This window comes from Macrotis lagotis, chromosome 2 (assembly GCF_037893015.1).
Source record: "Macrotis lagotis isolate mMagLag1 chromosome 2, bilby.v1.9.chrom.fasta, whole genome shotgun sequence".
NCBI lineage: Eukaryota > Metazoa > Chordata > Mammalia > Peramelemorphia > Peramelidae > Macrotis > Macrotis lagotis.
The window spans coordinates 118,447,936-118,473,133 of NC_133659.1; the positions used below are offsets into that span (position 1 = coordinate 118,447,936).

The window sequence follows — 25,198 nt, forward strand, 5'->3', positions numbered from 1 at the left end:
TTACTCATTGAAGCATAAGGATGATCTTGTAGCTTTATGTATGTACTATAATTTAAGCAATTATATTCATTTCAAAGCTAGAAAATGGCTTGCACATATTTTTCCTCCTATTTAATTCTGTCTACAATGATCAAGCTGATGAAATATTACAAACAGATCTGCAGTTGCCATTTGAAATCTGCTAAATTGTAGATGTTAGTGTACTCCCAACATTCAGTACGTTGTCAGATTTTTATGATAACTTCCCTAATTGCAGTCTCAACATTGTATGTTGATATACTATGAAATAGAAACATTGGTTACAGTTCAAGTAGAGGTGGTTCTGTTGAAACACTTCATTTTCTCTTTGAAGTGCATAAATTGGCTATTTAGTTTTCAGATTTTAAAACAATTCTTAAAAGCAGAGATAGAGGCCAATGTATTATAAGTTGTATGATGCCTTGTCAAAAAGCTCTATGAGCCAAGTCTTTTCAAAAAAGGTTTTGCCCAAAATAGTGCGGCCTATACTTAGGTTGAGTGAAGCATCACTCCAATTTATGGGAGAATTTTCTAACATTGAAAGTAGTGTATTCATACTATGTGAAAATTGGTAGGCTTTAGAAATGTTAACAGGCTCTTGGGGTCACATTTAGCTCTAAGGACAAGAGAAGAGTAATATCTGAGAGAAGCAGTGATAGCATCAACTCCTTAAGGAAAATGTGCTGCCTTTACTTACCCTGGTCACTTTGGGTCATGTTGTTTGGCTTCAACTTTGAGAATGTCTTCATACTACCTTTTGACATAGATTCAAACTAAACCACAGAAATATATTATTATTCTACTACAGTGCCTCTGTTTTTATGAGAAATCTAGACCAGTAAAAACATACATTACCCTGTCCCTGACAAAACACAGATCTGAGATGGATATGCATTGTAGGCTTTGACCTTCATTTCACTAACACAAGAGAAGGATTTATTTCTAAATTGAGCCTAGTCAGGATACTATCAACCAAATAATTCTCATCTCTTCCCAAATCCAAAAAACAAAACAAAACAAAAAACCCAACCCAAATTATGTTAATAGAAATAAAGGGGACATAGGAGTAGCTTTTCAGTTTGAATAAATAACTAGTTAGTCATTGTGGGAGCAACTCTAGGGTGTGGCACACTATCATTCATTTTTTTTTTTCTTGAATATTTTCTCCATCTGTTACAAATGAGTATCTGTAAATGTTGTGTGTTCTTTAGTCACAGAACTGAAACCCTTGATAGCATTCATCAGATCTTCATCATCCACATACTGGAAAAAAACACACATAAAAAATAGCAGTTATGGCAGAGTAATTATTTATTTTATGAATCTCATTAAAACTAAACAAGAATTTTTTAAACTAGTAAGGGCAGAAAAGATCAGAAAGTCATAGAGGATTTAAGATTTGGGTTAGAACTTGAAGTATGGGTAAGGTGTGAAGAGGTAGAAGGGGAAGGTACTCAAGGAGAAAAATAATTCAGAGCCATGCTTAAAAATAATAGTGAGTTTGTCAAAACATTTGGGGGAAAATGAGGGGCAATACTTTCAAATTTTCAATAAACATTTATAGAGATTCTCTAATACTTTGAGATTCAAAAAAAGATATTAGGTTTGGGAATTCTGAACTGTGGTGCACAATACCAAGTGGATGTGTATGCTAAGTTCAACATCAGTAAGGTAAGCCCCTGGGAACAGAGGGCTTAACTCAGGGTAGAACTTGCCAAGGTCAAAGACAGCAAAGTTCAACATTCTCTCTTCAATCAATAGTGGAATCATACCCCCATGCCCACATACCCCACGTGTAGACCTCCCCCATTCTTTCTAGTCTGGGTAAGATAAAAAGACTCAGTCTTTAAAAAAAAATGAAATGAAATTTTAAAAAGTATACTGTCCAGTCTAAAGAGTATTGCTAATCCTACTGCATTTTGCCCTGGTCAGACCAGTTCTGGAATAATATATTCATACCTGTATAACAAATTTTAGGAGGGACATTAAAGGTATCAGGGTACAATGTGCAGCTTAACTAAAGGAGAGTTATTCAGATGGTGAAAGGACCATACCATATGACATTCAATTAAGAAAGTACAGATGTTGAGCCTAGAAATAAGATTTGTCAATGGTGGCATTGTCTTCAAGAATTTCAAGGTCTGTAGTTGGTGTCGAGAAGTCTCATCATTGTGGCCTTAGACACTTACTAGCTGTGTGACCCTGGGAAAGTCACTTAACTCTGTTTACCTCAGTTTCTTCATCTATAAAATGAGCTGAAGAAGGAAATAGCCAACCACTTCAGTATCTTTGCCGAGAAAACCCCAAAGAGTCATGAAAAGTTGGACTTATCTGAAAAAGGATATATCAACACATAGAGGAGTTCTTGTTGAGCTTGGTCTCAAAGGACTGTCAACCAGTCAGTAAACATTAATTAAGGACCTACTCTGAGCCAGATGTTTTGTTAATCACTGAGCAAAGACATCCCACATTTTGCTAATTTGGGAAGGACCAGAATATTGTTTGGGTACCTTAAAAGTCTTGATAGGAACCACAAACAGTTATAAGTAAGGAAAATTTCTATCAAAGTACCTCTGAGTAGAGCACTGAAAGATATTTTACCATGTCCTATGCTTACCAATTAACCTAAGAAATGGATAAACAAGGTGTTCAAAATACTTAGAAGATTCTCAGTATTCTCCTTTCCCCCCCCCCGCTGAGCAAATTGCAAAAAGAAAACTGCCCAAATATAAAAACTGATTCATGATTCCAACTTGCTATTGCTTAAGGGTGTTGAGATAGACAAATGGGAGTCCCATTCTCTATATTATGGTTTTAGTTAAGAAAATAAGAAATAGACTAAGAAAATTATATTCACTGATGTTATGTGCAGTTTCTGTTAATCCTTCATTCCTAAGGCCAAAAGGACTATCTGTTCAAAAAAATTATGAGCTTACAGATAGATTAGTCATCTTTGAGAATCTTCTCTGCATAAGAATAACTTATCAAAGTCCCAGATCCAAGGTCTCTGAGAAAGAAAGAATTATTTTTAAAAATACATTTTGGCATAGTCTTTGACTTCCCTGATCCTTTCCTGCTACAAGTTGAGAGGGAAGGCTCTTAAGAACCATATGGGAGGGGTGGCTAGGTGGCAAAGTGTATAGAGCACAGGCCCTGGAGTCAGGAGTACCTGGGTTCAAATCCAATCTCAGACACTTAATAATTACCTAGCTGTGTGGTCTTGGGCAAGCCACTTAACCTTATTTGCTTTGCAAAAACCTTAAAAAAAAAGAACTATATGGGAAATTAGATTTCTCTCTTTTCATAAGGAGAAACCCTCATCCATGGCTTACAGATTTCTTCACAAATCTGAATTTTAGCTACTGGCACCTTACATCAATGAAAGAAGCCCCAAACTCAAAACCAGAGAACAAACAAATTCATAGTCCTGTTATTGCCTTGAGATTGAGAGTCAGCTGACTTCAAAATTTTAGCTTTGACTGTGTAAGTTTAGTACATGGTTTTTACTCTTTATGGTAGGTTATTACCAAAACACATTTAGAGAGCATTTTCTGCTAACTGGTGGGAAAGATCAATAAATCATCTAATTCAAAAGATACTGCTCCCCCCACCTCCCTTTTTACTAGAGATTATCAAGTATAAGTTGCGTGCTCAATTGTGGGAGATGATGTGGGAGACCTTCCTGTGCTAGCACAGGTTGGACTAGATAACTAACTGTCCAACACTCCAGTGGCACAGTGGATAGAATCCTGGACTTGAAGTTAGGAAGAAATTCAGATCTTGTCTCAAACAATAGATATGTGCTCCAGATTCTGTGATTCTTAATGTTCTTAAATTACATAAAGACTGTTTTCTTATATGAACTTGGATTTAGAATGAAAGGTTATCTTAGCAAGTAATTGATTCCATTGTTTCCCTCAGTTTTTGGATAAGGAAAGGGAGAACCAGAGAGGTTAAGTGATTTATCCAAGGTCCAAGGTTAAGTGATTTATCCCGAAAGTATGTATTTGAGGTAAGATTTGAACCTCTTTCCAAATGAGGTCAAAGCTTGATGCAGTACACCAAGCTGCCTTTCATCAAGAAACAAAATAAAACATGATAGTGAATAAATACAATAGCTATGTCAAATTGTTTAATTATAGATATCAAAAAGTTTTTATTAAATATATTTCTATTTGTTGCTCTTTGATAGACATTGTTGAAAGCAACAGTACAACTCTCTGTTCACTAATATTTTATATTCCATGATAATTGTGGTGATGAGAGAAGGCCGGTATAGAGAGAATGCTGTTTATGCAGTTATAAGCTGGTTTTGAATTATGCCTCTGATAAGCACTAACTGTGTGACTATATTTATGTCCCTTAACATCTCTGAGATTCAGTTTCCTCATATGTAAAATGGGAATAATAATATCTGTGGAATCCTCCTCACAATGGTTGTACCAAATAATCTATAACCCAGAAGTTGAAGTGCAGCTTTGTGCTTTAAAGCTTAATAGTTTTATTAGCTCAAAACTATACTATTATAAGCAGATTTGGCATGATAAAGAAAGGATAGACAAGTTTTAAAGTATTTTATATTAGTTATTGAATGGGAAGAGTGTGATGATAGAGGACTTGTGCCAGGTCAGAGTATATTTTGCAACATTTAGCTCCACAACATGGACTTTGGGAGAAAGAAGCTTTTGGTGAAGAAACTAGGATTCATGCATATCTGCCTCCATAAGCTAAGGAATCATGACAGTAACTTATGTATATATCATTAATTTAGCAGTATTTTTGGATCCAAAAGATTTTTCTTAAATAGAAATCTTTCCTAATCATATTTCCTTCACTTAGAAGCAAATGCCAAAGTGAGTGATTTTTGTGGTTAATGAGTCTCCACATTGCCATTATTGTTCAGTTGTTTCAGTCCTTTTCAACTCTTCGTGACCCCATTTGGGATTTTCTTGGCAAAGCTAATGCAGTGGTTTGTCATTTCCTTCTCCAACTCATTTTGCAGATAAGGAAACTGAGGTAAATAGGATTAAGTGACTTGCCCAGGGTCACACAGGCAGTAAGCATCTAAGATTAGATTTGAATTAAATAAAATCAGTCTTCCTGTTTCCAGACCAGGCCCCTCTATGCACAGTACCATTTAGCTACTCAGTTTCTACATTAGGAAAGAAAATAATAGAATTCATACTCCATACTTATTTATGCAAATGAAATTTGTTGATGAATATTCTTGATAGTATATTGAAGCATTGATTAACTGTGGATGGGAGATCTGAAACTTTTCAGTCTACGCCAGACTCCCTCATGGGGAAGAGACAATATCAGAGGTAGCTTTCCAATTTCATTTTTATTTTTTTTAAAGCTTCTATCTCTGATGTTTGTCAGCAAAAATCCCTCCAGTTTTCATCTTTTGCCAGTGGTTCTATAATAGTGATTGGTGGTGAAACAAAGCATTATATGCTAATTCTATTCCCAAAATCTATGCTTTGGGAACATTAAGCAATGTAATTGGTTGGTGAAAGAAGGTAGGTTGACTTATAAAATCTGTTCCTATAGAAATTGGGTTGCTCTTATGGTCTTGGCTAGAGTATGAGAAAAATTTCCAGAATTCAGGGTCCATTCCTTTACACTGGTGGTTTTTTATCTCATAAAGGAACTCATTGCAAAAAAAAAAAGAAAGTATTACTAAATTTACTCCTAGTTTGAATTTCTTCCTTTTTTGTTTGTTTTTTTTGCAAGGCAAATGGGGTTAAGTGACTTGCCCAAGGCCACACAGCTAGGTAATTATTAAGTGTCTGAGATCGGATTTCAACCCAGGTACTCCTGACTCCAGGGTCCATGCTTTATCCACTGTGCCACCTAGCCACCCCTCCACTGTGCCACCTAACTGCCCCCCCTAGTTTGAATTTCTGCTTAGGTTTTAACTATCCTGTGTCTGTCTTCACATGCTAAAAATGCTAGGGATGCAGAAAACAGATTAACATTCACATTGGATAATTTACACCATCTATTAGGCCCCTAAAATGTTACTAATCTGTTTATGCATGCATATATTCACAAAGGAAGGACAATACTTACAGAAAACCTAAATTGTAAAGCACATAAAATAGAGATTTAAGATTTGTAAAGTACTTTGAACATATCTTATTTTATGTTCAACAACTTTGGGAGGTAGACATTATTATCCCCGTTTTACAGATGAGGAAACTGAGGCAGGCTACAGTTAAATAACTTGTTCAGGGTCATCCTGCTGCAGGATGTGAACTTGGTTCTTTCTATTCCAGGTCCAACACTCAATCCATTGCACTACCTAGCTGGAATTTAATTCTGGGTACCCGTTAGGAATGAAATTATTAAAACATGGCCCATGGGGCAATTTCATTATTATCTGTTTTCACTTTCTAAAGATCCCTTGGAGATATACCATCTTTAACCCTTTAAGAGTTTTCTACATGGGAAAAATATTTTCTTTCCCCACAATATACAGTATTGAAGACCACTGGTAAACAAAGGGAAATTGATATTTAGTGGGGAAAGCTAACCTATATTACATAGTGCTAAAGGTATCCTTTAAATAATGTGCAGCCATCTTTTTTAAATGAAATATAATGCATCCTTGGTCCTCCCTGCACAAAGTTATATCAACAATTTTGTTTTAAAGAGGTGTATCCAGTGAAATGAAGGAATGTGAATGAATGAGTGAATGAATGAATGAATGAATGAATTATATAGCAATTGCTTTTCTGGTTGCTTGGTGAAAGCAGCTCAGTCATAAAAAGACCAACTTACCAATCCACTATCATGGCCCATGATGGTTTCCCACAGCGAGTCATCGGATAAGCCCTTCTTGTCCTGCATGTCTATGAGTTGACTGACACTGCGGTGCAGAGAAGCCTGGGAGTAGGCACGGCTGATCTGGCTTTGACTTGGGATGCGGAGGACAGACATGCTTCTGTTGCTTCGAATGCTCATGGGAGTCCCTGTCCTAGGGATCTTGGTATCAGCCAGTCCCTGAAGAAGAAAGTTTCTATTAGTGAAACCCTTAAAAAAGAAGTGTGCCAAGGATCATTTGTTGTTACATCTTGGAACCCTCTAAAAAAGCTTAGAAACTGTTTGTAATTCTACTTGTCACTTTGTTTCCTACGAGGAGGTTAGGGTAACAAGCTAATGGTCACATTAGCAACCTGATAAAAGTGTCATTAAGACCCCAGAACAGTCATTAAGGGAAGCTCCAGCTATTGTTCCCTACAGAGACAAAGGCTTGCTGCATTGCAGGTTTAACAAGGTGATCTCTTCATGCGTGTCACCGTTGCCAGTTCCCTCTCTGCTTGGAACACCCTTCTCCTTGGGCTGCTAAAGTCCTCGATGATGCCAAGGTTAACAAGGTTCTCCCTATGGCTGACTGCTGGCTGAGTTCTGCCCTTCCTTCAGTTGGTATGAGAGGGAAAAAAATTGACTTTCAGATTCTAGGACCTATGTGTAAAAGTGGTTTCTTGTTCCATTTCTCTTTACTCTGCCAGATCCAGTTTTACTTCTAAATAGGTAAGGTCTTTCTTAATTTAGGATTAGAATGTCTTGAAAATCCAACTATACACTATTTTTATAGGGCAAAATTCTTGTTTTGAATTCCTCTACAACTTGGCACTGCCTTCCCTTTCCAGTCTTCTTTTTTAAATTACTCTATGACTTTGCTCCTTCACCAAGCTAAATTTCTTATTGGCTTCTTCACCAGTTTCTCTCACAAGCACATACTCTGTGCCTTAGAATCTTTGTCTCTTTGTTTACACCAAGGTCTTTAGTTGGGAAGAATTGAGTTCAAATCCAGCCTTGGATATTTACTAGCTGTGTGACCCTGGGCATATCATTTAACATCTGCCTCAGTTTCCTCATCTGTAAAATGGGAATAAAAATAGTACCCACATTACAGGGTTGTTGTGAAAACCAAATGAACACCTGGCATGCTCCCTGTTGTTTAAAATATATGCTAATTTGTTTCCTTTCTACAATCCTTAGCCCATTATTATATCTTTTAAATTCCTACTCATCCTTTAAAACCCCCAGTCAAATTTCATTTCCTCCAGGAAAACCTTTCCTTATTACTTGGGTCACACTTGCTCTCTCACTTCCCACTATTCATTATATAGGCTTTATTTATTTATTTTGCAAGGTAATCAGGTTAAGTGACTTGCTGAAGGTCATGCAGCTAGGTAATTATTAAGTGTCTGGAATCAGATTTGAAATCAGGTCCTCCTGACTCCATGGCCAGTGTTCTATCCACTGCACCACTGAGCTGCTCCTGAATAGGCTTTATTTCAGAGTTTCTTAACACACTTATTATATATCACCTATTATAGTGATCTGTGCTGGTATATTATCTTCCTATTTTACAGCAATGTCCTTTAAAGTAGGGTCCCTGTTATTTTCTGAATCTCCCTTCTGTGCCTCGCTCAGGAGTCTGTACACAGTAGATGCTTTATACCTCAGCTGTGTGACATGACAAACCCCTTCCATTAGATGTCAGAGAGTTTTAGCTACTCTTCCCTGTACAATGAACATACCATGCAAGAGAATCATGCAAAACACACCATGATGATTGTGAGGACACAGCAAACCCATACCTCAAAATGCATGGTGTAGCTTTTGAGGGTGACATTGCTGGACACATCAGATATATCAGCTACCGAGTCAAACTGAGATTTAAAAATGTAGGGGGAAGTCAGTGTTAATCATCTGTTTAAAAAGCAGCATGATTATATACATTCCCCCCCCCCCCCAACCCAATTCACCTCCTGGACTTTAATATTTCCCTGAAATGAATCTAAAAATATCCATGTGGGTCACTGGGAAGGTTTTTTGTGATGAAAAACATGTGGTTCCCAGAGACTAATTGGTCAGTCACGAAGGTGAATTTCCCCTTGTATTATTTGTTCAGGATTTCAGAGAATGATCGTTCCAAATTCCAACCAGTAATTGTGCTCTGTGTAAAACCTGTACTTACAATTAGCTGCACCGTATGCTGTGTGACCTTGAAGCAGATAATAAAACATGAATGGCTTCCTCACTCTGGCACCTGGGAGCCTCTCTGCTCAAAAAAAGTGCTTAAGCAGGGAGAAGGCAGGTGCTCCAGAGGCAGCTAACCTGATCAGAGGGACTGGGTCACCTGGGAAAGGGAAACATGGGGACCTCATAAAGGACTGGAACAAAATACTGACATCAGGGATTTGGAGCTAGGGGAAGGCATGGAGAAGATCTTCATTTATTTGGGGAGGGGGGGTTAGAAGGAGCTTTTTTCTTATAAAAAATGCAGCAATTAGAGGAAATAGCATAGGGGAAAAGACAAGGCTTTAGAAAAATAGAAAGTCATAGACACTACAAGCTTGAGGAATGATCTTCCTCAAAACCAAAGGAAAATCAAATTGGCCACATCAGATTGGTAGACAGAGCATTCGTTTGCATTTCAGATCTCAGTCTTTGCCTCAGAAAAACCAGGATGGCACTGAGATGAACAGAAACTTAAATGTTAGCTTTTAAGGGGCAGTCTTAGTCTGTGGGTTTAGTGAGTCATTCATTAGGTTCTCATAGCCTTTGACAAGTCCTTCCAAGTCAGTAGCTGACTAGTTCTCATAGAAGCTTTTATTTTATTCTGTTTAAAGTGATTTTTAAAAGGGGTAGAATAGTTGAAAGTAGATTTTGTCAATTGTTGTGGTTATGTTATGTTATAGCCAAAATGGGAAGCTGCCACACTGATTTGTACCCCTATATCTTTGGACTTATCTTAAAGCAACCCCCCCCCATAAAGCTCAATGGATCCCTATATCTCTAGAGCAGGGGCAGGGAACCTCCAGATGCAGGTTGTATTGGTCTGGGGCTGCCAATGCAACCGCAGGTGGGACTCAAAATTCAATAAATCTGGGAACTTTTTAAGGGTGAATGAATTGTTTGACCAAATGTAGCCTGTGAATGATGTTATAAACATTCAAATGGCACTTGGCAGAAAAAGTTCCCCACTCTTACTCTAGGGTCATAAACTTTTTTTTTTTAATATAAAGCTTCGCTTATCTTTCCAGGTTGACTGTAGGTTATTTCCCCTTACATGCTCTCCATTCCAGACAAAGTGGGCATTCTCTCTCCCAACTTTGCATAAGCTGTTCCCCTATAACAAAATTCCTCCCTCAAGTCACTGCTATCTCAGGGAACTTCAAGCTCTTTTCACAGGGCTGTGATCCCTGACTTGCTATGAGAAACTGAGGTTTAGATGCCACACCTTAGATGAGACTTTTTTAGGATTTTTTTCAGTTTGTAGTACTCTCTCTCACACAGAAATAGATTTTTTTTATACTTATGTATATGTGTATTGTTTTTCTAGCTCTTTGTAGACAGAGACTTGCCCTCTGCTCAACCCTATGCCTTGTATTATCATACTTAATATGGAATTGAATTGACTCTCCTGGTAGAGTCTATCTCCTACTAACATTAGAAAATTGGGTGACTTCCCATCTATGGCTCCTGGGACATGGTCTATGCCACTTCTCCCACCTTAGCTTAAACTATTGTTCAACATATTGTCAGTTGGATGGAAATCTAAATTTAGGATTAATTCCCCACAAGCCATCCCAGTTGTGTCCTGGCTTGGTCCCAAAGGCACCCTTTCTTTTATCCTTTACTTGATCCCATTCTTTATTTTTGTGCAATCCAAAAATCTCACCAGGAGATTTTGACCTATCTTGTATGGAGATAGGCTTCTATGTCCCTTCTTGGTGACCATGTTCAAACCAGGTCATCTGTACTCAGACTGACTCTCCACAATTCTTTCCCTAAAACCAAGGGCTCTCAGGCATGAACTCTCATTCTGACTTGCCTGGGGCCAGGCCTTCATGTCACTTCTTCATAACCATTTCCAAATATACACTCTCCTCTTCTTTTTCAAATACCTTTAATGTATTTTCTTTTCCCAGTATAACATAAGTTTTTTGATGACAGGGACTATTTTGCTTATTTGTACTGTATCTGGCACATTTTATGTATACAAATATGCAAATGTTTGTATATATTTATGTATGATCTATCTTGATCTAGCTGTCAAGACTGTCTATTATCAGCCCTATTTCTGGAAGACTATCTTCTTAGCTGATAAACATTCAGTCATATCACCTGAAGACTATATTTCAAAATGTATGAAGCTAAAAATATAGATGATTTCTACCAATAGAGAACTGAGGGTATTTATAACATGTGCATTTATGTATTTATGCAATAGATATGTGGGTATGCTTTCTAGATTTTGAATTCCTATTTTATTTTGGCATCTATCCCTTTTAGTTTTAGAGAATTTTTCCTGTTTAGAGGTGTTGTTTTAAATGACTAAATTAAATGTGTGTTTAGCTTAGAAATAAGCAAAAGGAAATTGCAAAAGAAGCAAAAGGAGGGGAGCAGAGTCAAGATGGTGGAGTGAAGGCAGCAGTCCCCAGAAACTCCCCCCAAAACTCCAAAAGTCAACAAATTATGACTCTAGCCAAAACTTAGAGGGGCAGAAGCCACAGAAAGACTGAACTATACATTTTTCCAGTCTAAGATAACTTAGAAGTTCAACAGGAAAAGTATGATTCATCAGGACCATGGGCTGGGGAAAAAAGCCAGTCATGGCCACAGCACATTGCAGCCCCAACCCAGCCCAGCCCAGTCCAGCCCATCCCAGTCTAGGGATCATGGGGAAGAGCTTGAAGGGGTCATAAGAGAACTCTGCTACACTAGAATGAGTATGGAGTGAGGCGCACTGTCCATAGAACCTGCAGCAAGAATTGGGAGAAACCAGCCTTCACCTCTAGATAAAAGTAAAGGGGTAAAGGGGTCAAGAGGAGACTGTAGAAATCTCTCTGTTCTCTCTGGGGCAGAACTCTGCTGTTTGTCCACACTCAGATCCAGGTTGCAATTTGGTCTTCCATACTAAGATAGCAGGGAGCCTCCTCACAGCTCCAGGGCAGAGGGGAGTGCCTGTGATCATCTACATATCAAAGCACAGGCAAGAGAGCATAAGACCTTGGAGGAATAAAGGTCCCAGTGGAGTATGCCAACACCCCTCCCCCAAAGTAGGTATCCCAATAATATTCAAAAGATCAGGAAGCACCCCCAAATCAGGCATAGGCTGGAGAAATGAGTAAAAAAGAGGAACACCCATTGAGAAAAATCTTTGTCTATGATTCCAAGAATCATCCTCAATTTGATGATGAGGAAGTGCAAGCTCCTGCATCTAAAGACTCCATGAAAAATGGAAGGTGGGATCATGATATGACAGAGCTCAAAAAAGATTTTGAAAATCAAGTAAGGGAGATGGAAGAAAAATTGGGAAAATAAATGAGAGAGATACAGGAAAAACATGAAAAAGAGGTCAGCAACTTAGTCAAGGAGATCCAAAAAAATGCTTAAGAAAATAACATGTTAAAAACTAGAATAGGTCAAATGGATAAAACAGTTCAAAAAGTTAATGAGGAGAAGAATTCTTTAAAAAGCAGAATTGACCAGATGGAAAAGGAGATAAGAAAGCTCTCTGAGGAAGATAAATCCTTCAGATGTAGAATGGAGTTAAAGGAAGCTGATGACTTTATGAGAAGTCAAGACACAATGCTTCAAAACCGAAAGAATGAAAAATTAGAAGAAAATGTGAAACATCTCATTGAAAAAACAACTGATCTGGAAAACAGATTCAGGAAAGATAATTTAAAAATTATTGAGATACCTGAAAGCCATGATCAGGAAAAGAGTCTTGACCTCATTTTTAAAGAAATCCTATAGGAAAATTGTCCTAATATTCTAGAAGTAGAGGGCAAAATAGAAATTGGGAGAATCCACCAATCTCCCCTAGAAAGAGATACCAAAAAAACCCAACCCCCAGAAATATTATAGCCAAGTTCCAGAACTCCCAAGTAAAAGAGAAAATATTACAAGCAGCCAGAAGGACACAATTCAAATATTGTGGAGCTGCAGTTAGGATCATACAGGATTTAGCAGCAACTATGTTAAGGGCTTGTAGGTCTTGGAATGTAATATTCTAGAAGGCAAAAGAGCTTGGAATGCAACCAAGAATCAACTACCCAGCAAAACTGGGGTGGAAGATGGACTTTCCATGAACAAGGGGAATTTCAAATGCTTATGTTGAAATGACCAGAGCTGAACTCAAATACAGGACTCAGGTGAAGCATAGAGAGTGGAGGAGAAGGGTAAAATATGAGGGACTTAATGATGATGAACTAGATGTATTCCTGCATAGAAAAATGATGCTGATGATACTAATATGAAACTTCTCATTTGATATAGAGCACGTAGAAGGAGCTTTTATAGATGAAGGCAGGAGAGAGCTGAATTTGAAGATATAATATATTGTAAGGATGGAGTCAATGGCTAAAAGGGAAATGCACTGGGAGTAAGGGAAAGGAGAGGTGGAATAGGCTAAGATATTTTGTATGAAATATATATATTTTTACAATGAGTTTTTGCAATGATATGGAAGGGGGGAGGTGAGGAGGAATAAGGGAACCTTCATTCTCATCGGAAATGGCTCAGCATACACACTCAGTAGGGTATAGACAACTAGAGTAAAAAAGAGGGGGGGGAGATGGAAGGGGGGATGTGGGCGATAGAGGAGAGGGTAGATCATAGGAGAGAATAGGCAGATATAACACTTTTTTTTTTTACTTCTTGCAAGGTGCTGGGATTGGGTGGCCTGTCTGGAACCACAGGGCTGGGTGGTTGCTGGGTCTCAGAGATGGTATGTGGGCTAGGGACCTCTTGGTCCCAGGGCTGGTGATCAGTCCACTGTTCTCTCAGTCATCCTACAGCACATTTTAGAAGAGGGACAGAGTGAAAGGAGAGAGAAAATATAATATATGGTAGTGAGGAGGAATGGATGGAGGGAATTACAATCAGCAACAGCAACAGTGCAAAAATATGGAAGTAACTTTTATGATGAACTTATCATAAAGAATGTGATTCACCCAAGACAGAGGTGATGGTATCAGAACACAGAATGAAACAAATTTTTTTCTCTTTCCTTTACTTTATTTCTCATGAGGGTCTATATTTTTTGGGGGAGGGGCTACTATGTTTACTCTTAAACAAAAATATTTTAGTAATATATAAAAAAATCACTTGTACAAAAATATTCATAGCAGCTCTATTTGTGGTGGCAAAGAATCAGAAATTAATTTACATGTCCTTCAATTGGGGAATGGCTTAACAAAATGTGGTATATGTATGTGATATTCTATTGTTCTATTAGAAGCCAGGAGGGATGGGGAATTCAGAGAAGCCTGGAAAGATTTGCATGGATTGACAGTGAGTGAAATGAGCACAACCAAAGGAATATTGTGCACCCCAGCAGCAACATGGGGCTGATGATCAACCCTGTTGGACTTGCTCATTCCATTAATGCAACAATCAGGCACAATACTTTATTTTTCTTCCTTAAGGATATGATTTCTCTCTCATCACATTCAAATTAGATCAATGTATACCATAGAAACAATGTAAAGACTAACAGATTGCCTTCTGTGTGGGGTGGGGGGAATGAAGCAAGATTTGGGGAAAAATTGTCAAAATAAAATAAAATAAAAAAGAAGCAAAAGAAAATGAAAAAAGTTATATATGTAGATTATATCTAGATCCTTAATAAAGTCTTATATTTCATTTTATTTTATTTTAGATTTTTCAAGGTAATGGGGTTAAGTGGCTTGCCCAAGGCCACACAGCTAGGTAATTATTAAGTGTCTGAGGTCAGATTTGAACCCAGGTACTTCTGACTCCAAGGCCAGTGCTCTATCCACTGAGCCACCTAGCTACCCTTATACTTAATTTCTAAGGAAAATAAAGGTCTTTCACTGACAAACAGGAAAGACAAGGAGTGCATTGGGATCTAAGATGCTTAAAAAAAATCCATTATTTGGTAGATTCTCTACAGAGGGTCGGTGTCAAAATATGGATAAAAATGGCACAATATGGGACAGCATAGAGAATGTTCAACACAGGAGGAAAGCTAAGGCAATAAAATTATGTGTCTAAGAAAGTAGACATGTCCTTTCTAACATAAAGCACACAGAGGCCTCTGGATAGGATTTACAAAGCAAACAATGCTCACATGCTACAAACTTCCTGGTGTGGGGGAGGGGGAGCAAAACAACAATGTGTGTTATTCTGGTTATTAAAAATGACAGACCCAAAAAGAACACTGAATATGAAGTTCATTCTAAGATGACTCCCTACTTCCTTATTCACAAATTCAATTTGGATACTAGAAACAACCAAGGATAGGAGAAAATAAGTCTCATGTCACTGAAGTATTATGTGAAGGTGCATGCTTTGGAGTACATGTCTTTCTATGGAAGATTCCCCAGACTCTGATACTTTGAAGAATCTATGATTTCTTTTGTGTGGTTTCCACAGATAACTCCACCATACTTTTTTCTATGCAGTCCTTTGTCCTTGTTTTCCCACATATTCTTCATAAAGGTTCCTCCCTGTTTGGGTATAACTGAGGCAAGGTTTGTTATTGATAATTAAGCTTGATCAACTGATTAGATGACCTGAGGGACTATGACTATGCAATGTGAAATTATTCTTCCTTACTTACTTGTAAGCATTGGACAAATGACCTCTATTAAAAAAAAAACACCTCAAGCTACCATTCCCCCCCGCCCCCTTCCTGAATCTCTACATAGTCACCAATCATCATAGGCACTATTTGAGTTTCACTCTATGCTTTCCCACTCCCCCTTCCCCCCCCCCAAAAAAAGGAAAAAAATCCATTGATTTAAGGCAATTGATGCCAAATATTGCTCTGGCACTGGTTTCATTCAAGAAACCTGTATGATTTAGTCTGGGCCTTATCTTCCCACTGCTTACAGCATAAAAGAGGAGAGTTAGATATGTGAGAAGACTCAATGCATTGTTACTTATGTCTTTCTGTGTTTCCAGGACTTGAACCTGAGTCTTTTAACCTAGGATCCATTCCTTGATTTTACCCATTAATTCTTTGGTCTATTATTATAACTAAAGAATAACAATACCTGAAGCAGTCTCATATTGCTTCATATACTCAGGTGTGCCAACTGTGGGATAACCCTGAATCACACAAACATTTAATTTCATTATTCCCATATTTGGCTCCCATCTTGAGTCAAAGTATTTTAAACTATGTTCAAACAAATCCGTGAACATTTTAAAAGCCTCTGGCTCTCAAGTTTGCCTCCACTCTTCCTCCACCCTTAGTCATACCAGTTACATCCTTGGCAAAGGTCTATCTTTTGGACCCCTAATGAATGTAGTTATGGACATAATGCTCTCCTATGAAACCCCATGATCCAGGCCAGATGTATGATAGAAAAGTGTACAAGACCATATCTCAATGGTACATACCATATGGGTTTCCCCTGGGGGGTAGACACTCAGTGGAGACATCCTCTTCTGAAGTGGCACTAACGGAGGTCTCTCTCTGATATATGGCTCTTTGTGTATTTTTCTTTGTAGGATCAGAGACAGAAAGATAGCCAGGAGGATCAACCCCAGAGTTGCCATTAATATTATAAACCACAGCTCATTGTAGAACTCAGCATGCTTGCTCCCCGCTCCCATCTTCTCTCCAGGAGTTGTTAGTTCTGGGCCTACAAAACCCAGAGAAGGAAAAGGGAAAACATTATTTCAAAAGGCAATTTAGTGATCCATCGTCCTGTTATTCTATAGTAAATTAGAAAGAAGTTGAGAGCCGTTTGTCACATTGTGCTTATTTGCACTTATGCTCAAGGTGGTATAATGGTTCAATATGTTAGTGGGCTGTAATAAAAAGCTTACTGCACTCTAGAGACCACGCTTCCAGTCTTGGCATGGCTGTCGGGGCTGGAAATCACCACAGCATTGGCATGTCCCAGGGAAAGGGAGGGAGGAGGGATGGAATTAAAAAGGGGGTTATCACAGTAACCTTGAGGATCGGCAGTTTCAGAGCACCGTGAGAGATGGAGAACTACCTCTCCCACAGCTGCCTCTTCCTTCTGGTTAAGAATCCTGCTGCAAGGACAGGTTAGGAGATGGGAGCACTGGAAATTCAGATGCACCCCACTTTATTCAACAAACAGTCTAGGAAGGCAGTATATAAGTTGGCTTATATAAAATTCATGTTATTTTTCTTCCCCCACCTTCACCCCTCTACTAAGGGTTATGCTGGTGGCAGTTCCTCCTACAGCTCAAGAAGACCAACTGTTAAATTTTCAAGGCAAACATTTATAACATGAAATTCAGCAAAACAGAGTTCAATTTATTGTTTTGTTCATTGTCAATACTTTAAAAAGTCTGATAATGCAGATTAAGTTTAAAAGCATATTGTGGAGTTTTTGAAAGCTGATTGTTAAATATTTACTGGTATACCACTCACTGCTCACTGTCTCCCATTATGAGACTGATAGTCTTTTCCAAATGCTTTAAATATATTATTTCATTTTCATCCTCTGAGAGTTTAGTACTAATATGATATGCATTTTACCCAGTGTCAATCACACAGTTAATAAGTGTTTGAGGAAGAATTTGAACCCAGGATTTCCAAATCCATGCCATCTAGCTGCATCATGGCCACTGTGGTTGTTTAGATGGTCCAATAACCAGAGCACTGTGTCTAGACCTGAGTTCCAATTTGACCTCAGATAGTTACTAGCTGTGTGATTCTGAGTAAGAGACTTAATCTGAGTCTGTGTTTCCTCAAGTATAAATTGAAGATCACAATGTCATCTTCCTCCAAGGACTGTTATGAGAATCAAATGAAATAATATTTGTAAAGCATTCAGCAAAGTAATTGCCTCATAGTAGGCATGCTTGTTCTCTCCCCTGGATTAGCAGTCAGGAATAACAGGTCTGAATCCATTTAATCTTTGGGCTAGTCTCAACCTCAGTGAGTTTCACTTTTTTCCCTTGTTAATTAGATATAAATGATGATCTCCAAAATACTTACCTTCCTAGGAGTAGGAGAAGCACTGGATTTTAGAGGTGTGAGGAGATTTTAGAGTCGAACTCAGATTTGAAAAGAAATTTCCTCTGGAACATTCCTGACAAGTGTTCATTCACCTTCTGCTTTAAACTCTCCAATAAATGGGGCCCATTCTACTTTGGAACAACTCTGTCAGGAAGGTTTTCATGGCATTATCAATTATTGCTAGATCTGCTCTCATTCAAAGCAACTCTCATTTCTCTTTCATATGAGAGTCATTCAAATACTGCACACTGTTAGGATTATGGGGCATAGTGGATGGAGTGCCAGACTTGGAGTCAGGAAGACCCATCCCAAATTCAAATCTGGCCTTAGACACTTACTAGCTGTGTGATGACCTGGGTAAGTCATTTTATCCTATTTGCCTCACTTTCCTCATCTATAAAATGAGTTAGAGATAGAAATGGCAAACCACTCCAGTATCTTTGCCAAGAAAACCCCAAAGGGGGTCTTGAAGAATTGGACATGATTGTACAATTATGGTCCTTGAGTTTTTTCTTCTTCATTCCCACTTCCTTCCAATGATCCTGATATGACATGAATTTAGGATCCTCCACAATTTGAGATTACCTCTTCAAGCTGCTTTCCAGCTTATATATGTTCTTAAACTGGAGTGTCTAAAACTGAACCCAAAATTTCAGAATCAGTCTGATAAGGGAAAGTAGAAACGGCTCTCACCCCTCATTTCTAGAAGGTTAGTCTGTCTTAAGGCAATCCATTTGAAAAAATCCTTTGGTAAACCACATACTCACCTCACCTCCATTTCTCCTAATACTTGTACCTTCCATTTGGGACAGCCTCTGGTTTACTGTTTGTTTTATCTCCTTTTTTCATAGTTGTTTACATATTGACTTCTCAGCTAGATTTTGAGGACAGGGACTGTTTTTGCCTTTCTTTGTATCTAAATCTAGTGTTAAGCCTCTCCTAAATTAACAAATGCTAATTAAATTGATGGTTTATGCCTTCAGACATCCAGTTTAATTCCCTTCAGGGCCACATTCAATAACCAAGATGGCCTGAATGGGAATGGGTTCAATATCAAGGATTGTCAACAACTGAATGGCAGCCTAATCCCTGCAGAATGGGCTAAAGTAGGGAAAGTCCTGGAGATGATTTTAAAATCCTTCTAGAAGTACTTCCTTAAACAATAGCCTTTCCATGTAGGAAAAGAGACTTAGAGATCTTTACCAAATTATTGAGAAAATTGTAGTTGCCAGGTGAGCTTTGTCTGAAACTCTAAGAAACTGAGCTATTCTTTGAAAGTAAATGCCCCTGGATCTACCATAACCATTGGAGACAGAAGCATAGAACAGCAACATGGTTTGGGTTAGGCACTAATGAACTGCAGACATTATATATGCTCAATATAGGAAGTTCTGTTGATGCTCCATTGGTCTTTCTAGCTCTCATCCTAGCCCCAGAATAAGCATTGGCATGGGATGGACACTGTTATTGTTCAGTTAGTCAAGTGACCCTCGGTAAAGATAATGGAGTAGTTTCCCATTTCCACCACTCTTTATGATCCTGTATGAGGTTTTCTTGGCAAAGATACTAGAATGGTTTGCTACTTCCTTCTCCAGTTAATTAAGGTGAGCAGAAGTTAAAGTGACTTGCCCAGGCTCACACAGTTAATAAGTGTCTGAGACCATATTTGAACTCTGTTCTTCCTATCTCCAGTCCCATCTCTCTTCCCACTGTACAATGTAGTTGCCTCAGCAGAGGATTCTAGGATCAGAGATTTAGAATCTGACTGAAATTTAGAAGTAATCTAGTTTAATCCTCTCATTTTGTTTGACAATAAGCCTCCTATCTTTCTTTCTATCTTTCTAATCTTTGTATTATTTACTCCTTCCTATTTACTTTATGATTAAACAAAACCTGCCTTCTTACTCGATAGCTCTCATACTGGAGTCAATCTCTACATTCCATGATCCTGGAATACTCATCTTCCTCACCTGTTTCTTGGCTTCTCTGTTTTCCTACCAAATTGCTCAAATGCCACTTTTGGCAGGAGGTCTTTCATAGTGCTTTCCCATTATGATTATCTTCTATGTTCTTGGTAGATGGATACATGTACACATCTTGTATGTTCTTAGTTGTTGTATGTATTTTTTTTCCATGTTGTCTCTGCTAGTACTTAGTACAGTGCTTGAGTTGGTATTTATTGAATGACTATTTTCATTAAAATGTGAGTTCTCTGAGGAAAGGAACAATGGTTTTTTTCCCCCTTTTTCTTCTCCTTGCTTAGCACTAAGTGCTTAGCATAGGGATAATAAATATTCAGTCATTAGACTGATAAAGAAATTGAAGCACAGAGAAGAGAAGTGATTTGTCTAAGGTCACACAGGTAGTGAACAGCAGACCCATGAAGCCCATAGGAGGACATTAAAAAATGTAGCACAATAAATTTTTTACCTTTAGAATGGGATGCCTTTAACTTGGAGAAGGAGAAATGCTTTGAAAACTTCTGAGGTTTGATGTGATGATGGATTAAAAATAAACCCTCTAGCTCCTTGAGATCATGCCTTATATTTATATATTAAGAAACATGTATTTATATAATTCCTACTACCTACTAGTCACTATTAGAGGCCCTGGGAATATAAGAACAAATAATGAATCAATTCCTACTCACAAGGAACTTACATTTTAATAGGGCAAACAATAATTATTTATATAAGTACTTGTAGTTATATAAGCATATAAATATGTACATATAAAGATAATGAATTCAAATAAAATGTAATTATTGATAGCTAACATATATAAAGTAATTTCAGTTTTGCACAGAACTTTATTTCTCTCTCTATATATCTATATATCATATAACATTATAAGATAATAAATGTAACCCTCTGAGATAGATCTTACTATCTCTATTTTACATATGAGATATCTGGGACTGATGGGGGAAAGCTGTTACATAATAAGGAAGTGATTGAAACAGTATTGAATTCGGTGTGAGAGAAAGGCCACTAGCAGTATGAAGCCTAGGATTACTAGTAGGGCTCCATATGTCTACCAATGGTCATGTGCTTTCTCAAATCAATAGATTCTATTAGTAGAACTATTATCTTGTGAAAGTCTGTGGGTTTTATTTTTTTAACAGGAGATCCTCATTCTTGAAGAGTTTAGGAACTTCTGCCTTCTAGCCTCTGGCATAGTTATAGGCACACTGTGGGTCTCAATAAATACTGCCAGATAGATTTGAACAGACTCACTGGATATGACCTCCTCTATGATTCTGGGCAGTGGTATTAGTGACCACTGCCTCATGGCTATGCTGGTGGAGGAAGGCTCATGGGAGTGGCAGTCATAGGCCTCAGGGAACCTCAAAGGGGAAAATATTCTTAGAAAAGTCAGAGAGAAATGAAGCCTTAAATTACTTTCTTGCCTAGAGACCTCCTCCTGGCAAGGGGCAGAGTCTGGGTAGGACAGTCTAAAAGCTATTACACAAATCTGAAATCTGAGAAAATGAGACTGGCAGTATATCTAACAATTCCTCCTCCTTGCCTACCCCATTGCCATTCTGAAAAACCTTCCTCTCTTGATTAGTGACTCCCTCTCCAGGTCCACCTTTTTAGAAAGGACTCTAGCCATGCTTCACCTTATTCAAGAAACTCTCCTATTCTGCCACATTGCCTCCTATGTGGACTCTTCTTTGATGCTTTCTAGATTCCCTCCATATGCTTTCTTCCCTTATTAGAATAAAAGATTTTGAGGTATCTCTTGTTACTTTTATTTCAATGAGCCAGAAAGCATTTGTTAAATGTTTACTGTTTGTCAGTAACCATATTACTCATAGTAGATTTAAATGACAGCAAAAAGATAGTTTGTGCTCTCAGAAAAGCAACCTACTTTGGAGGTAAAAGGGAAATGAAAAGAACGTAGGGAGTGGGGATGGTTTCCATTCCCTGGAATGGTTGTGAAGTTCAAAGAAACAAAGCTGGGAGAGTGATGAAGAGTAAGAGGAATGAATTTAGGTCCATATCCCCATTGCTTACAGCTGTGCATAGCAAACAGTAAATATTTAATAAATGCTTGCTTTAGCTGTAGGTCTATATCTTAGGATGGGACTCAGCCAATAGCTTGTGGTTCACTATTCCATTTCCTCCACAAAATCCCCACTTTTCAAGTCATGGGTCTGGTGCCCCTTTGCCCATGTTTGCAGCTCTGCGTTGGAGCTCTGATTTTTTAATTCATGCACTGACTTTGAATTCAAGAAAATAGTCACAATCAAGATCTTGCTATTTCAGCCCTTGTCTCCAGGTCTTACCACTATTCTGACCTTAAATATAAAAATTTTATCTTGTTCTGTAAGAAATCATGAGTGGATGAACTTTAGAAAAGCCTGGGAAAACTTGTGTGAACTGATGCTGAGTGACATGAGCAGAACCTGCAAAAAAAGTGTACATATAACAACAATGTTGTGTGATGATTAACTGTGATAGACCTATCTTTTCTCAACAGTACAATACAAAGACAATTCTAAAAAAAAATGGAATGGAAAATACCATCCACATCCAGAGAAAGAAATATGGAGTCTGAATGCAGGTAAAAGCACAGTATTTTTAATTTTTTAAACTTTGTTGTATGTTTTGCATTTTTCTCCCTTTTGTTCTGATTCTTCTTTCACAATATGACTAATATGGAAATGTTTAACATAGCTGTCCATGTAAAACAGATTACTCATTGTCAAGAGGAAGGAGGGAGGAAGGAAGGAAAGGACAAAGAAAAATGTAGAACTCAAAATCTTACAACAAATGAATATCTTTACATGTAACTGGAAAAAAAAATCACAGCCACCCAGCCACCCATACCTTCTCCCCCCTGCCCCCCAAATATGACACAGTCTTATCCCCACTAAAGTGTAATTTCCTTGTGAGCATGGACTATGTCCTATATTTCTTTATGTCTTTCAAGAATATTTTGCTCACAATAGGCTCAATACATATTTGATGATTGAGAGATAAATTTGTCAACACTGAACAGACATTATACTAAAGAGTATAAGTTCATATTTACCAAGTCCCATTGAAGTATCATACTGGATCAAAGGTGTCTTAACACTTCCTTCATCGGTAGTACAGGTCACCTGAAACAAGAAAGCTAAAGAAAAGGGAGAAGGAGAGAAAGCATCAGGACCTTTGGGTAATATTGAACATTATCTGGAAAGAGCAATTTTACAGAGAAACATGAAAAAGTCTGGACTCTTAATGACTCAGTGTTTGACTCCAAAGCCCTTCTTTGTATATATCCCAAGAAAAGATTTTGTGGAAATTAAGTCATACCTAAAGTGACCTTTTTTTCTTTAAGTGATGAGCGAAAGAAGGTAGAGGTACTTCAATGTCAGAAGAGAAACAATGACCATTTCACTGGTACAGTACCCTTCTAGGGGTGGACTTCCTCTATCATTGCAAATTGACAACTCCTCTGCAACTTGGAGTCTCAGAGAACTGGCTCCGGTCTTGAGAGGTTAGGCGGCTTTTCCAGGATCATCCAGCTAGTTTGTCAAAGGCATGATTAAACTCAAATCTTTTTCTCTCAGAAGTTAGATCTTTATCCATTATACTAGTATGTTTCTTTTCTGTTCTCTTTAGCATTATAAAAATAAAGATGCTTAAAATTTGTATGTGTAAATTTCATTACATAATATAGAATATTGATACAAACTACAGTGATGAATAAAGACAAGGTATGAAAGTCAGGAAAACCTGAGTTCAAATCCTCCCTCTAACGTGTATTAACCATTTAACCCTAGACATGACACTTAACTTCTATTGGCCTCAGTTTCCCCATTTATAGTTTGTGATAATAATATTACCTATTACTCAAAACAACTGAGAATCCAATGGGATAATATATGTAAAGTGCTTTGGAAAAATTAAAATGCTAATTATTATCATTTTTTGTCATTATCACTTCCATTTTAGAGCTTGAAAGTTCCATAGAATCATCAGTTCATCAATGTGAGATGTCTTTTAAAATATCTGAAGGGTTCTTTTGTGGGAGAAGGATTGGACTTATTTTACTTGGCCCTGGAGAGCCAAAGTAGAAGGAATGAGGAAACTAGTATTTATTAAGCACAAATACTTTACAGATGTCATCTCATTTGATCCTCACAGCACTGGGATACAGATACTAATTATTATTTCTACTTTATATTTGAGAAAATTGAAGGAAATAGGTTAAGTGCCCCCAGAGTAAGTTTTGGAGGCTAGGTGGACTGAGAAACTCATAAAGCCTAAGAAAGAGTTCTAGAAAAAATGAGAAGAAATGAAAACTCACTTCTATCTGCTGTCCTGGGCAGGTAGAGGAGGGTATCTAAGCCACTGTAGAGCCTCTGGCCTCCATCTGTCAACACATACTCCTTCAACTTGCCATTCAACAAAAAAGTGCCACTCCAGTTGATGTACACCACAGATATATTGCTGTCCACGGAAAATGGTGCTCTGTACTGAGGGGCTGCCAGGACAAAGTGACACTTTGAGATACCAGACACCCCACTATAAGATTTCTGAAAGCAGGAAAGTAAATGACTGACACTGGCAAAAGCACCTTCTGGTAGATCATGGTAAAGAATGGGCTTTAAGTTGAAGAGAAGCCCAGAGGGAGTGTGGAGAAAGTGCTTTCTAAGCAACTCTGCACCTGCTTCCCAAAATCGATGCAGAGTGGTGTTTTATGAAATAAAACCCATTAACATACAATGGTTCTTCTCAGCAACATAACCCTGGGAGCTCATATTTTGTTGCATTTTCCTTCTTTTAACAGGTAAAGTATCCTTAACACTATTAACTACAGTAGATAGCTATTTTTCATATCAGATCAATATTTATTGCAACGAAGCCCCAAGGACTAGATGAAGTTAATATATTTTTTTTCCCTCTCCAAACCAAAATGCTTAGAACAGTGAATTATGTCCTTTTGGTACCCATTCATTTTTAAAGCTTTTTCTTGAACCATTAGTTTGTTTTCAAAGATAGTTAAATAGCCTTGCAAACAGCAATTCCAGTATCATAACTCATTGCCCTGATTAATCAATCAATAGCATAGAACATTAGTATATAATCAAGCTCAGGTCTCCTAAATAATACGTCAGGGATAGGAGAGATTCTGTGAATGTTACATAAACACATGTACTTTCCTTTGTCCAGAAGCTTTGGT

General features: G+C 37.8%; 1 protein-coding gene across 1 annotated transcript in view; it reads right to left on the reverse strand.

Annotated features, from left to right (window-relative positions):
- Positions 1-782: 782 nt before the first annotated feature.
- Positions 783-25,198, reverse strand: part of USH2A (usherin) — a 1,130,853-nt gene continuing 1,106,437 nt past the window's right edge. Inside the window, exons 67-71 of the mRNA XM_074222669.1 lie at positions 24,323-24,499; positions 23,060-23,143; positions 16,420-16,664; positions 6,805-7,026; positions 783-1,281 (exon numbers count right to left, since the gene is read on the reverse strand). Coding sequence (XP_074078770.1) covers positions 1,192-1,281; positions 6,805-7,026; positions 16,420-16,664; positions 23,060-23,143; positions 24,323-24,499 — 818 coding nt within the window. The 3' untranslated portion in view covers positions 783-1,191. The remainder of the gene's footprint in view (positions 1,282-6,804; positions 7,027-16,419; positions 16,665-23,059; positions 23,144-24,322; positions 24,500-25,198) is intronic.